At 41.1% G+C, this 16,097-nt stretch overlaps 1 protein-coding gene across 1 annotated transcript in view; it reads left to right on the top strand.

The window, feature by feature from the left end:
• Positions 1–12,041, top strand: part of LOC128733927 (uncharacterized) — a 61,211-nt gene extending 49,170 nt beyond the window's left edge. The window contains exons 5-7 of the mRNA XM_053827803.1: positions 3,309–3,568; positions 3,629–4,304; positions 8,741–12,041. Coding sequence (XP_053683778.1) covers positions 3,309–3,568; positions 3,629–4,304; positions 8,741–11,961 — 4,157 coding nt within the window. The 3' untranslated portion in view covers positions 11,962–12,041. The remainder of the gene's footprint in view (positions 1–3,308; positions 3,569–3,628; positions 4,305–8,740) is intronic.
• Positions 12,042–16,097: the final 4,056 nt, after the last annotated feature.

Below are 16,097 nucleotides of genomic sequence, written 5' to 3'. Positions count from 1 at the left end.
TGGAGAACTCTTCGTAACTTCGAAACAGACCACAACATTACTAAATCAATCTCATTACGAGAGCAGCAAAAAGGTGACGATGTCGAGTTCTCTGGCATCTAGGCAGGCATTTATGAAGGAAAAATGATCGTTAAGCAAAATATTGGGTGGTTTGCTCCCATGGATGGATGCCTTGAATACTATTTTAAATAAATATATAGTTGACACTGTTGTACTCAGAGGTTTGACCACCATTTTAAATCATATCTGGCCTTAGGAAGATGGGTATTTTTGATAATAGGTATTATGCTCAGTACGCCTTATTCAGTCAGTAGAGTCAGCAAATTTAGGAACTAAGCAAAATTTCAACAAAGAATTTTATGTTTTCATATTTTCTTGTTTTTTAGCTTCTTGTATTATATGGTCATCTTTCTTCACTTTGCCTCACATATTCTTCGTAAATAGAAAGCTTCTTGAGAAATCTTAATTTTCTGAAGAATATCTGTCTCAACCTTAGCATTTCTCTTAGCGTTTCAACATTTAACTGGCAGCATAACAAATTTATCAATGCGAGAAACTCTCTGGGACGCTTGGTTATCTGGGATAAGTCATTCAAATCCGGGACTATCCCTCAAAATCCAGGGCGTCTGGTCAGCTTAGCCTGTACGCATTCGAAACAGCGTGAATAGGCTTTCGACTGCATGGAGACTCGGCGTTTCCTGAGGATGTAATCCTGCTCTTTTTTTTTGTTGGGGAATTTGACTACTTTGTCCATTGATTCGAGCTTTTGTAGTATAACCAGGTTTACTATACGTGCCATGCAAGCCAATTGCCATTTTATAGACAACTAGCCATTTGCTCCTGCATGTTCCCAGTCAGGTATAATATGGTTTATAAAACCGATAACCTTCCCGGGATTAGCAGACCAAATTTCACTAGGAGATAAGCATCTCTTGTCAAGAAATTCAGCTCTGCTCATGTAAAGCGCACTACAACTGTAAAGCAGATGCTGCGCGACGTTTCGCTTTCAAGATTGCAGAAGCGACAGATATCATTTTCAGCACGACCCATGTTCTTTATAAATGATGTCTACTCGGTGCCCTGTTACTAGGCCGGTGTATTTGCAAAGAGCTCTCTTGAGCTCTATGTGCTTTTTGTTGGTTTTTACGCTTGGATTAATCTTTTTGACTGGTTACAACCTCTGACAGCCATCCAATTGGCCGTCACCTTTTGTTCTTCCCAGTGTTTAAGTTCCATTTTGATTGTGCATTTTGATATATCGCAAAAAGTCTCCGGACCGATTAATTCCGAATTGGAGCTCGCTTTTGCTAACTTGTCTGCTATTTCATTACCTTCAATGCCGCAGTGCCCTGGAACCCAGTATAGATTTACTGTATTTATTTGGCATAGCTGCCGTAACGAAAGAATGCAATCCTAGATTATTTTCGATGTACATTTGCAAGCGCTTAGCGCTTTCAATGCTGCTTGACTGTCAGAGAAAATGCATATATTTGCATGTTTGTATCTTCTTCTCAAGTAAACATTCACACATTTAATTATTGGAAAGATCTCCGCCTGAGACACAGTTGGCCATAGTCCCATAGCCACTGATATTTTTGTTCCAGGGCCATAGATTCCAGCACCAGTTTTTGAACCAATTTTTGAGCCATCCGTGAAAAATATCGTTGAGCCTTGAATCCCCTTCTCTTAGTCGGAACGTGAAGTTTCACACACCTTGTAGGATAACTATGATACTCAGTTATCCTCCGGATTCATCTAATCTCCGTTCATACTTAACGCGGGCCCTATTTTGAAAAGATTCGGAATATTCACGTGACCAGAAAGATCCGAGATATGCATGAACCTTTTAAGCCTTAGAGCACTTTTTTCCGCTTCTTTGTACGAATTCATGCAAAGGAAGCAGATAGAGAATTGCATCTAGGGCTTTCGATGGAGTGCTACGCATCGCTCCCATTATTGCAATGCTCGCAAGTCGTTGAAGTTTTGCAAGTTTTGCTGCAGCGGTAACTTCTTTTGTTTTTGGCCACCACACTAACGAGGCACACTTTTGGTCGTATGATAGCCGTGTAGATCCCCATGATCATGTTTGGTTCTAAATTCCATTTTCTACCAACGGTTTTCGAGCACAACCATAATATCCTAATTGCCTTGCTTATCACGGTGTCGAGATGTGCATTCCAGTTAAGCTTAACATCTAGGACCAATCCTAGAAATTTGACCTGTTCACTAAATTGGATTTCTTTGTTTTCAAGCTTGAGAGGCTTCGAGTTGAGTTTCCTCCTCTTTGTGAATGGGACGATTACGACTTTTGCCGGATTAATGATAAGGCCCTCCTTTTTACACCAAATTTGGGTATGTTTCAGAGCCTGTTGCATTCTTTCCGAAACTGTATTATCGAATTTTCCACTTACCATGATGACCAAATCATTTGCAAAGCCTTCAACTTCGAAACCTTTTGCTTCAAGGGTCCAAAGTAAATTGTCTACCACCAAGGACCACATAAGTGGTGAAAGGACACCTCCTTGAGGACAACCTTTCATAGCCTTTATCATTATAGACGATCTACCAAGCTTGGAAGTGATTTCTCTTTTTGCAAGCATTGTATGAATCCAATCAACAATGCACTTGTTGAAGTTTTTTCGTTTCATAGCATTTTCCATAGATGTGTAGGAAGTATTATCGAAAGCTCCCTCAATGTCCAAGAACGAACAAACGGCGAGTTCTTTAACAGAAAACAGATTTTTCAATCTTTCTCACAAGCACAATTCTGCTCTTGATCTAACATGAAAAATTGGGAATTGCTTGCTTCAAAACCAAGTATCTTGGAAGCGATACGCAATACTTGGTAGCTATGAATGACTTTTATGTAACAAGCTCTGAGGAACACGATTGTATTTGTGTACGAAAAATGTGTTAATTGTGAGAAAAATCCAAATTAAGTTATCAAATTGAGAAAACGGAGGTGCAAAAATGTCGTGAATTTCTATGCCTGAACAGGAGTTTTGTGCCCCACCTCGATGCAGTTCCAGTGAAGATGCTGCTAGTTTCATTCCTGATAAGTGACAAGTCATTAGTTTCTACGTCAATCATTTTACACGATGGTTTCTTTCAAGTTGCAAAAAATCATTTGCTTTTCCCATAATCAAGCTAGAAAATTAGTAAGTTTTGCATGTGTTTCTGTGTGCTACTCTAAAAATGTATTAGATGCTACAAATTTTGCATATTGCTAGATTCTAGTTGTAGCTTTTAGTTAGGATAAGTTAGATGACAAAAGAAATAAATGATCAATTCTGGAACTTATTTTACAGTTTGCAAGGGATCGTACTACATCCTGTCAGCATACATGAGCCATCTGGCTGGGCATTCACAGAGCTTCGTGAGTTGTCAGGTGTGTAATCTGAATATAGACAAGAAAAGTATGGCCCGTCACTTGTTACTGCACTCCATCGGATTGTATGAATGTGTCTACTGTTTGTTTGGCGCCAACACTAAATCTACGATGGCGTTGCATGTCAGCAATGCCCACTGCTCAAAACCACTGTACTGCTGTGTTCGATATAACAAGAAGGTAAGACATTTCTAGATAAATTTGTTTCTTAAGCACCATTGATTTTTTTTTCATTTTCAGAGATCCGATGGTGTTGATTATCCACCGAACAAAATTGAATCTATGGAACTAAAAACTATGAGTTGTACTGTTTCACCGGATCTTTTCAAGCGATGCACTTATACCCCGGAACAATTAAACTATAAACCAATTGATCTCAATGCAAATCATGCGATGACATACATAAAGCCAGTTCAAACAGTTGTTTCAAGTGCTGTTGCAACTCCTGTGGCTAGCTCCACGGCGTCCAATGCTGCATCGAATATTCAAATTCAAATAACCGATGAGGCTGGCAGACCTTTGATCATTTCGATTCCTGTGCAGAACAGTGTACCCAAACCATCAGCGACAACTACAGCGCAGGCGCCTGCGCTTCCCGTTAACACGACACCATCAATTCAAATGCCAATGATTACTACCGTTCAGGGTGGCGTCCCTATATCACCACAAACCCAGCAGCAGCCACATAATCAAGGACCACTTCCGGTCATCAGCAGTGTTCAGGGAATGGCTACGCTGCCACCATTAACAGCCATTCAGCGTGTTACTGACAGTCTACCAGTAATTAGCAGCGTCCAGAGTGTTGCCCCAACGCCTAATGGTTCGCCACTGGCACCCAATAATTCGGCAGCTTCGAGGATGCCTGCGTTGACTACCATCAGTGCTAACAGTTTAATCAACCTACCAAATATTCCAGGTTTGTGTAACGTTCAAAATTTTTATTATAATTAGAAGGATTGTGCTCTAGAGACGACTGCATGGCTGACGTAGGACTACGAGAGACATGTTTTTACAACGGACCGTGGACTTGGGCTTGGGATTGGAGTGGACAGTGTAAAAGTCACTCCTGTAGTTAATTGTTTGGTTCAGAGGAATGCAGCGAGTTGTCGCCAGGGCTGGCTTTAATTAGAGATAGTACCGGCTTAAAGGAAGACAAGCTTTGAAGGAGGGGTGAACTTCAGTATACACAAGCGCTTGAAAAACCATTAGAAGCATATCGCTTAATGAATAGCGGTTGTAGCAAAAAGCACAATAACAAGATATATGGTCTAATGGAATCTTTTATTCTGTCAAGTTCCGGAGCGTCGTTTGCCTGCTGGAGACGGCAGTGACAGTGAATTCACGATTGATAACGATGAAAGTTTTTTGAATTTGAGAACACTATTGGAAAAACAACACAAACTAGTTTCTGGCGAAAATTTATCAATCTACCAAATAAAGCTCTGTAAAGAATCGGAGAGGAAAGTTGTTCTACTAAATACTCTTGTCCCAGTAATCGTTGATGGAAAACATGCTATCTGGGAAGCTTTTCCGATAAAAAAAATCAATCGAACGCTAACATAACAAATTTCGAAACAAATGTTACTTTCATATTTATTTTTTGTTAACTTGAAGTCTATGAGCAAAAGAATATTGCTGTTCCAAAGAAGTAATAATTTAATGGTTACCTCAACTCGAAATAAAAATGGTTATAACGAAACAATATAAATACCGGACAGTTATGCTTTTGTTTTCCATATGGGATAGTTCGAGTTTGATATTCTTTGGAAAATTGTTCGACCATTCCAAGTTTCGCAACCTTTTAGAAAAATTGGGATATAAACAATCTACTTTCATGTGGTTTCAAAATTGATAAAAATTCAGATGGGACAACTATGCTTTTATGAACAGTCAAAAAAGTATAAGCCTTTAAAATCTGATCACTTTTTCACTTTTTAGATTTCAATTTCGACATTTGCCAGAAAACCATTTGCTAGAAATCCGTTTTTTTTATTTTTGCCAGATGGTATAGACCACCGCTCAGAAAACCCTTCACCAGAATGTAAATCAGCATGGAACAAAGCAAAGTCCTGGTGCTACATTCCGTCTTCAGAATTTGATTTGTTGTGTGACAGACTCTGCATGCAGCCATTTGTTATTGTATAGGACAATTGTGGGAGACTTAGTACTACGTTTCTATTGACTCTAGTAGATTTTCCCACTGTGGATTTGAATATCCGGCGACTGGCTATCTCGAGGCTTTACACGCAACATGTAACCAATTATACGTTTTATCGGTTTTTGACCAATGCCTAGTTTACCCAATTGGTTTCCATCGAAAATAATGTAATGGAAAAAAATTTATTGAAAGTTTTTGATTCCATCGACATCGATGTTGTAGATTGTAAGAAGTGGAGCACTTCCCAGAACATTTAGCGAAATATTTTCCGCAAAAATACTCGCAGCCTGCGACCTTACTTAGTTAATTACTTTAGTGGCGACGGTCCGTTATCGATCCTGTGCCGAACGAACTATGGTCCTTCAGTACTGTGTACTGTCGGTCTTGGGCTGCCGTTATTCAATTGCTTCGAACACTAGCTGGCTGAACGTGCATCATCCTTGACAGCGCATCTCTTTTATCGGATACCAGGTCGGGTCAGCTACCAGTAAACTTCGTACTGCCTCAAATTAAACTGTGCTATACTTACTTACTTATTTTACCAGTCGAGAGCCGGGGTGGCTCTTGCTGTATCAAGAATTCCTCTCCATTGTACTCTGTCCTTGGCTACCCGTCGCCAATTCATTGCGTGTCTCGACACACCTTTAACCTGGTCAAGGCATCAAGCACATTGGGCCCCTCTATCCCTAGTGCCGGTGGGGTCCTTGAAGAGAGCGGATTTCATTGCACAGTTGTCCGGCATCCTTGCGATGTGGCCGGTCCACCGTAGTCCCCCAACTTCCGCAGGTGTACGATGGGAATTCGTAGTTCATACGCCTACGCTACTCTCCGCTATCTATTCGTATTCCGCCAAAAATAGTTCGCAACACCTTTCGCTCAAATACGGCTAGTGCACGTATGTCTACCGTAGGAAAAGTTACTGCCTCACAGGTCTGATTAGCGCTTTGTACACCATTAGCTTTGTGCTCCTTGGTCGAAGCATTTTCCGGAAAAGAAGGCTTGATTTCCAGCTTGAATGCGTCGTTGAATCTCCTTACTCGTATTATTATCGGCGGTGACCAGGGATCCCAAATATACGAACTCATCAACCACTTCCAGTTCATCGCCGTCAATAGTCACTGTCCACTGTCCGTGGGAGGCAAACGTTGCTCTCTCTGGAGCATCTTCCTACCATATATTTGGTTTTCGACGCATTGATTTGTAACCCTATCCTCCTAGTCTCCATTTTTAGTCTAGTGTAGATCGTTCCTCTCGTTTCGATGCCCGCTCGCCGGATCACACCTTCAATAGCAATATTGAATTACATACATGACAGTCCATCCCCTTGCCGCAACCCTCTGCGCGATTCGATTCGGACTTGAGTATGTCCCCGAAACGCGCACGTAGTACATCATTCGCTCCAGGGTAGCTTTGATTAGCCGCGTCATTTTATCCGGAAAACCCTACTCGAGCATTATCTGCCATAGATGTTCGTGTTCAATTGCATCGTATGCTGTTCTGAAATCCATGAAAATATGATGCGTGGGAACGTTGTGCTCCCGACATTTCTGGAGGGTTGTTCTGAGAGAAAAAAATTTGATCCGTAGCAGCGCGGGTCCCCGTAAAGCCCGCCTGATAGTGCCCTACGAATTCTCTGGCTATTGGAGATAAACGACGCAACAAAATCCGGGAGAGCACCTCGTAGGCGGCGTTGTCCAGCGTAATGCCGCGGTGATTACAGTAATCTAGCCGATCGCCCTTTATGTAGATGAAACAGACTACACCTTCTATCTACTCCTCCTGTAGTTTCTCTTCCTCTAAAATCCTTGGAATTATCCAGTGAAGTGCCGTTTTTAGTGGTTCTTAGTGGCATTTTTGTAGAGTTCTGCCGGGTGTCGGTCCTTTTCGGTGTTTCTATTATTTTTCAACTGACCGATTTCTCGCTGCACCTGTTGTCGATTGTAGGCACTCCTAGGTTAACTTCCGTTGCGTCTTCTTCTGTTAGCATCATTGAGATGCTCATCGAAGAACTGCTTCCACTTGTCGATCACTTCGCGCTCGTTTGTCATTAGATCTCCTCCCTCGTCCCTACACATGTCAGGTGTAGCCCTTACGTGTTTGGTGCACCTTCTGGTAAAACTTGCGCGTGTCGTTACCCCAAGCTTTCCAAGCTCTTTTTTCCTTTCTATCGCTTGTTGGCATTCCTCACTTAGCAATTGCAGCCTCGTTGACGGTCGAGCGTATCATACTTCCTCCGTTTTCAACGATCAAAGCTTCCAGCTCGACAGAGGATGGCAGACCTTCATCTAGTACGCGCGCGTAGTTTTTGGGAACTCACCGTTTGTCTAATTACCGAATGTCTAACCGAGGAGGGCGACTTTGTCGCGAGATATATACCGCCGATACTTTGAGCGCACATGATCCGTGATCCGAGCGGATATTAAGCGCCCCGTAGGGAGCGTATTTTGGTGATCGAGAAAGACCGGTCGTCGATGATCGATTTGGTTCGTTGGTCCAGGTGGCTTTGTAGATATTTTTGCGGGGAAAAAAAGATCACTAAGCCTCGGGAAGCTGCAAGTTGATACATCGCTGGCCACAAGCTAACACCATGGCTCAACACTAGCCACATTTTGAAGGAACCGGGGAGTATTACCGAGATGCGCACGAAACACATCACTCGATCCAATGTAGTTCTAAGTAGTTGCCTAGGTTTGACGGGAAAACCATATTCGTGCATTATCTACCATAGCTGGTGTCGATCATCATCATATGCTGCTTTGAACTCAAAGCTATGATGCGTGGCACGTTGTACTTCCGACATTTCTGTAAGATCTGTCGGGTGGTAAAAGTTAGGTCCGTAGTTGACTGCGAAAATGTGGAACATGAGTAATGTTTCGCTCTGGGTAATGGCTTTCTGGCGAATGATACATCCCGGGAAAAATATTTTTACGGAATCGTTTTCGAGCGAAATTTTTTTTGGGGAATGGCTTTCGGGTAAATGTTGTACTACCTTTAAAATTATTTTTCGACTCATTGCGTTTACAAAGGAGGACAAGGAGGAGGACAACAAAGGACACAACACGTATCGTTCTTACAAACATAAAAAATATTTAACTTTTACCGACCGCTTTCGTGTATTTGCATTTTATTCAATTTTTCTTGCTGCGTAAATTACCAACTGTTACATTAAACTATTTTTTTTTTCATTCTTGTAGGCATCACAATCACAGCCAAACCGGCCACAACGACAGTGTCCAGTTCCACGGTGACTAGTACGCAATCTTCGACTCCGGTTGGTAAAGACCGGCCTCCAATGGTTTCTGTGGCAGACGGCAGCATGTCTTCAACTGGTGGCCGCAAAGCTATAGTGGATGACCAGACAAGTGATATCTATGCAACAACCGTGGCTGAAGCGGATACCCAATCCAGCAATACCATGAACCCACAAGAAAACAACACAGTTTCGTTGGACTCTGATGATGAGATCCCTACGCATGCGGATGGTGATTCTAGTAGCAAAAACAGTACTCCTGTTCAGTCACTATCGCCAGTTTCGGGAGGCACAAATTTGAAGGGACCAGGACAGAAGAAATTTTCTAGTACTACTCAGATTCGAATTGACTTTCTGTTCAAAGGAACCATGGAACGGTTCGATCGGCTAGAGCGAAAAGTGGCCCAGATGATAAAGCATACAGGCTTCTGTGGTTCAGAGCTGAATGTGTGTGGTGTGGAAAAGTGTGACAGTCGTTTTAGTGATCCGGTTAAGTTGAATTTGCATCTGCTAAAGCATCACAACATAGGAAGTTATAAGTGCTATCATTGTCCGGAAAAATTCAAGTCAGCACATGAACTGATTACGCATATAAAGACACATGGCCGCCATCGGTATATGTGCTTTATTTGTGATCGAAAGAGTCATTTTCTGAAAATGATGATTCTTCACGTACAACACGACCACAGCAGCAAGGATGTGATTTTGACTTACCTGCACCCAAAGAAACGGGACATCCATAATGATCTAGTGGTTATCTGTCCACAGAATGTAACAGCCGCTCAGCTTCAAGCTTACATAGACAAAATCTTAAAGGAAGACGGAAGTGGTTCTGCTTCAGCGTCAGTCGCGGATAAAAAACAGTTTGGAGTTGAGGATATAGATCGCTTGCCGCCGCAGGATATCTACCTGGAAGATGCAGGATGTGCGTTGTGCAGCTATACGACAAAGATTAGAAAAAACTTACGAAGGCATCTCGAGAAACATTCGGAAACTTCAAAAGGAACGGCGTCCCCAGATATGGTAACTGCTGGATGTGCAAATGTTCCGCAGATGATTTTACCGGGAAAATTATATTTGTGTGGTATTTGTAAATTCGAGTGTCCTGTTCTCACCGACTTTCGCACACATCTTTACCGAATGCACCGGCAGGAGAAAGTGTACAAATGTCCCCATTGCCAGGCAACACTAAATGATGGATTGATTTGTATTGACAAGCTTGTCAACCACCTGAAACTTCACGGTGAGAATTTATTCAAGTGTAGCGAATGCGACTTTTATCGAGACGTGCAACATATCGTTGCAACCCACGTCAAACAGAATCATGGTTCTGTTGCTACCGCAACTGTGAAGATAATTCGCGAGGCTCCAGCCTTAGCTCGTGTAGCTGAGTCCTCCTGGCAATGCGATTTGTGCGAAACTATTTGTCGAACACGTGAAAAAATTATCGAACATATGACGGCCGACCATAAGCTAACAGATAAGCAGTACAAATGCTCTAAATGCGCATACAAATCTTCTGATCATGATTCCTTCAAAATACACTTTGCTGATCTTCATCCAAATAACGAGATCTTGATTATTGCGCTATTCCATGAAGTACTACCTAAAGAACCTGTAGCAGCCATAAAACCCGAAAAGGACCAAAACGTAAGTTTACCGTTTGATGATAATAACCGAAAGAAAAAATTTGCTTGCGGCAGTGAGAACTGTTCCTACTTCTCAACCGATTTGGAGTGGGCAAAGCGCCATTTCCTGGCCAGTCATCCTGATCAGACGCTGGCTGTGTACGATGAATCTATCACCGATAAGGAAAAGCGCAAGCGGTTCGATTACTTCGTAAAGTATGTTTGCAACCACTGTCAACTGCAATGTGACACAATCGACGATGTTGTTGAGCACTGGAGTCGGAAACATAAAGAGGAAGGAAAAAAACCTTTGATGTTCAAACTATTTAAACTAGTTCGGTGCTTCTATTGTGATAAACTGTCATCGTACTACGATATTAAAATGCACGCAACTGTTAACCATCCGGGGCAAACGTTCGCTTGCGTGGACCATCAAAATGTGTTTAAATGCGGCGAATGTCCGTTTGTTCTGACCGGTGTGAAGATCGACCTGCTGAAACATTTTAAAATCTATCACAGCGCAAGTAAGAATGAGGACCCATGCGACTACATAGACGACGAATTCTTGCATCGTATGCTGGAGCAGAATAGCAGTACGTACACGTGCAACCATTGTAAACTATCCTTTGATAGTCGCTTCGAGTACGAGAACCACATTGATGTGTGTTCTTTGGCCGGGTTGCCCAGCTCATTCTCGCTCAGCTCGAAATCGGTTCGTATTCGCTACATTTGCAGCTGTTGTAATGAGATGTTTGTCAACGAGTATAGCATTGCGAAACATATGCGAACGCATTTGGCTCAGTACAACTGTCGATACTGCAAACGTGAATTCAAACAGCTGGTGCATCTCAATCACCATCAGATGACTCTGCACAATGCAAAAGATAATGAATTTGTTATGAAGGACCTGAATCAGTATCGAAACTTTTTCCTGAAAATAAAAATGCTCTTCCCGAATGGGTTGCTACTAAGCAAAGTGGACGCTTACCGAACGGTGTGCGGTTCAGTTGAGGACATTATCAATTATGCCCGAAGCTGCAATGAAGATGAGCACAAGGAACTGATGTACGAACGTGCTATCGAATTGCCCCTCCATTACGAGAACAGTACCGGTGATCTCGTTAAAACACTGTGTAAGGAGTATCTTAAGACACAGCCAAAACTGATCTTAGAGCTGGAGAACCTCGACGACAAGCAGGTGGAACACATCAAAGAGCAAGCGTACTTACTGGCAAAAGCCTCTGGGGAAATGAGTGACGATCAAATTCTGGTCGCATCATCTTCGAACGCATCGACGCGTAGTACATATGGTATGGATCGGCGGAAACGAGCGCGTGCGCGGAAATCATTTAAACAGTTATCGAGTTCCAATTCGGAAACCGATGATGAGGACGATGACGATTGGCAGCCAGGAGCAAAGCGTATGAATTTGCGAGCGAAAAGAAACAAATCTTTTGCTGATGACGATTTTATAGTGTCGGATGGGGAATCAGAGTCGGACGAAGAATTCCTTATTAATCTTAAAAAAGAACGCTAGTAGAGTAATTTTCGCTATCTAATAGTAATAGTTTTCAAGCCAATGTCAAACTATAAACAGAAAGACCGTTAGCATTTCAAGAGAATCAAATAAAATTTAAGTAAAATTATTCGTAGCTCAAGTCTGTGTCACTATATTTCTCTAATAATGTCACAGAAGATTCCGGAGACTTTCCTCTTTTTTCTGTACCACTCATGCATATATCGTCTGTTGCATCTTGCGTCTGTGTTCAAGTGTGTCCAAGACCAAGTCCGATATCGCGATGCTGTTATACAAATTTCCGTTGCACACGTTCAACTCGTAGGTCCTAGCAGCTTAGAAACCAAACCCGACAACAATTCTCTAGTAGTGGACGTACTGAAGTGCAATACAATTATTTAAGACAGTGAGGATCCTTAAAGTTTCGACCAATTTAAAATATGAAACCAAGTTGTTGAGATACTTGGAAGATAATTGACTCATCATGTATTAAGCGTGATTAAACGTCAGTTTGGTGTTCAGCAGGATGCTAAGGTGAGTAACTCGGTCCACTCCACGTAACTCAATACCATCGATGGTGTTATTAAAGATGATCGTGTTTTTGGAGCGGTAAAAACTCATAGAAGGGCCATGCTTATAATGAGTCTGTTCCGTTTGCAACCGTCAGTAAATAAATCAAGCAAATCTGGTAAGCGGCGGCAGTTGTCTGTAGTTTCCATCAAAGCAAACAATTTCAGGTTATCGGCGTGCACTAACTTGCAGCCAATCGTTGAAGAATAGAAAGGAAAGTAGATGTCCCATGTTGGTTCCTAGAGAAACTGCAGACTCATTGGTAAACATCTACGAAACACTGCATCTGAGTTTCACACGAAGCAACCTACTATTGACGTATTAAATCAGTCATTTCATCATCTGTTAGTAAGCACCATGTTAAGGCAGTTTCCGTAATAGTATTGTATGATCACTTTGATCGAACACTCCTTTCAAGTCAGTACAGATATTGTCAATCTCAATATGCTTCTTATCTTCCATTTGCAGAGATACACATTGATGTAACAACTTCCAACAAATTAGTGCAATTAGATCTACCAAACATGAAACCGTATTGTACCGTTGAAGACAGTATCACATCATTCACGATTATCTCGAACATTTAGAAGACGCGGAAAGGCTGGTGTATTCTCGATAATTCCTTGCGTTAAGACGGGCGCCAGATTTATATAGGGGGAAGTCCTGTATGGCCGGGAAGTCCTCTATGCCCGGACACTAGCGATTTCACTAAAAAAAAAGAATTGATAAAATTATTTGTAAAGAATTGGACATTACTAGGGGAATGTCCCCGGTTATGAAATATTCGATTAAAGTAGGTTAAAGAAAAAGACACCGTTTAAACTTAAACTACAAACTTTATTAAGAACTTATCAATAATACACGTGTTCACCGTACAGTACAGTATATAAAAGAATGACGCATTTGCACTGCGCCTCTGCTCTGCTCTACACGCTAACCGCTAACTCTACACATATACACCGACACCGCTCAAAGTAACGAATATAAAGGTGGCTGCATCGTTGCTATACTAACACTCCTCCTCAACGATCGCTGCCATCATCTTACATCAGTCCCATCATCTTTGCAAACTTCATCTGCTTAATTGATCCTACAGGCTTGGTTAGCATATCAGCTGCCATGTCTTCAGTCGAACAATAATGCAATTCCATGACCTTATGAGAACATAACTCTTTTACATAAGATTCACGTGTCTCAATATGTTTCGATCTACGATTAACTCTTTCTGAACTAACAAAGTGGATACAACTTTGATTATCTTCAAATATTTTCACTGCACCTTTCTGTTTTTCACCGAAATCTTCGAATAAGCTCAGCAACCAAGTCAACTCCTGGCTCGCTTTACTAAGAGCCATATACTCCGATTCCATGGACGATAATGTCAAAGAACTCTGTTTTCAACTAGCCCACGAAACAGCTCCTCCGGCATGTTTGAAGACATATCCTGATGTTGATTTTCTAGTTTTTATGTCACCTGCTCAATCAGCATCCGAATATCCTAAAAGATTTTCATTAGGATCACCGTAGGACAGTTTCCAATGTTTCGTTCCCAATAGATAGCGAACAACTCGTTTAGCCGCAACCCAGTCGGCCTCAGTCGGACGAGGTACTTTCCTCCCAAGTATCGTAGCACTGGCTGCTATATCTGGCCTTGCGCATACAACATACAACAGTGCTCCCACTAGACTTCTGTACATCGTGACGTCTGACAATAGAGAGCTTTTATCAATTTTCATATGATAATCAATTTTCATATATCCCACTTCCATCGGTGTTTTTGCTATTTTAGCGTCGAGAAGCCCAAATCTCTCCGCAATAGGGTGTTTGCAGAGTGCATATGTATTGGAGATCTGTTGGGCAGGCAAAAGTGACAGCTCCATATAAAACACACGGACTGGGAAGAGCAAAATTTTTTAAATGTTCTATTTTCTTCATTTAAAACAGAAATTACAAATTGCTTCATACATATAGCAAGGTAATATATCTGTTTACTAAATAAAAAAATTATTTTCAACAAATAAGCTAAGACGAGGTAGCAATGATCAAAAATGTAACTATGACCTATGTTAGCGGGATAAAATTAAACAAATATCAATAGCCAGCAGTTGCTTTCGGCTAAGAAAGCTATTTATTATGCTAAAACCAATTTTAAATTCCATTACTTTCAACTTGGTCTATGCCGTATACTGCTTCAAAAAACAGTATATTTGGGACACCGATTTAACGCGAATTCACCGAAACCCTAGTTACCAAAAGTCAGCATATATTTCAGGGAACATTTGTCGGTTACTTTGACTATTAGTTGCTTTAAAATGATGAATAATTTTAGAAAAAATGATAATTTTATCCAGCACGTTTTTGCCGCATCGAATAGGAAAATATGCAATGTATGCCTAACAGATGTCTTGCATGTGTGTGTAGCAAAATCCCTATACGATGTATGTATCCTTCTACTGACACACTATAGTTTCCATTTTCTCGCTTTATTTCGAGACCCAAAAAATAGTTCGGCTCGCCAAGGTCTGTCATTTCAAATTTATCCTTGAGCAAACGAAATACAACATCTATTTCAAGTTCATCTTTACAGCAAACCGGCAAATCATCAACATATACCAAAAGATATATACGTTTTCCATGTACTATTTTGGTATACATATAAACAAGCATCGGTTGAACTCTGTACGAATCCCATATTCAGAAGCACACCATGCAACTTTTGATTCCAACATCGCGCAGATTGTTTCAAACCGTAGGGGAAGGGCGGTAAAGACGGACACTGCGGGAAAGACGGACACTTGTTATAGTTCATAAACCATAATTTTTTGAATCAAATCAATGATGGGAAATGTTTCTTTAAACTGAATTAACACTTTTGAACTAAACTGCCGATTTTTAGCAGCGCGGTTGTCAAATTTATAAGCAAAACAAAGAAAAAATGCGTATTTACGCTAACCGATGTAATTTTGCGTGTAGAGAAAATAGCTGGTAAATCGTTAAAAAACAACATATTCATGCTAAACCGACAACATTGCGTTAGTTTGATCTTTCACTGAATATCCATTGGAAACCTAGTGAATTTTCGAATATTCAGTGAAAAGTTATTGAAGTTTGAAAAAATGGTATCCAAGTCGGGAAAGACAGACACCCAACGGTAGGGAAAGACGGACACACAGATTTTGAACCAATTTTGCCCAACAACGATTTAACATTGCAAATACTTACATATTATATATGAAAAAGTAACCAGAAGTAATATAACAGTCGGAATAAGCCAACTTTTAGAAACGATTAATTCGTCACTACTTAAAATATTGAAGGGAACCGTTCTATTTTCTCGCTCAAAGGGGGGATCGGGAAGGGGGTTTTCCCAAACCAATTCTTTCCTAAATACATGATGAAATATGTTAACCTTTCTTAATACTGATAATTCGACGACGCGTGACACCTTTTTGCGAGTGTCCATCTTTCCCATATCAAGTGTCCGTCTTTCCCGCCCATGCGCAGAAACTCTGATTTATACATGATGTTTATAATATTAAAAAAAGCATAAATTTTGGAAGAAATTTTCCAGCACACGTTGTAACTTT

This window comes from Sabethes cyaneus, chromosome 2 (assembly GCF_943734655.1).
Source record: "Sabethes cyaneus chromosome 2, idSabCyanKW18_F2, whole genome shotgun sequence".
NCBI classification, from domain to species: Eukaryota; Metazoa; Arthropoda; class Insecta; order Diptera; family Culicidae; genus Sabethes; species Sabethes cyaneus.
The sequence above is the reverse complement of the archived record's forward strand: the minus strand, read 5'-3'. Positions and strand labels throughout refer to the sequence as shown.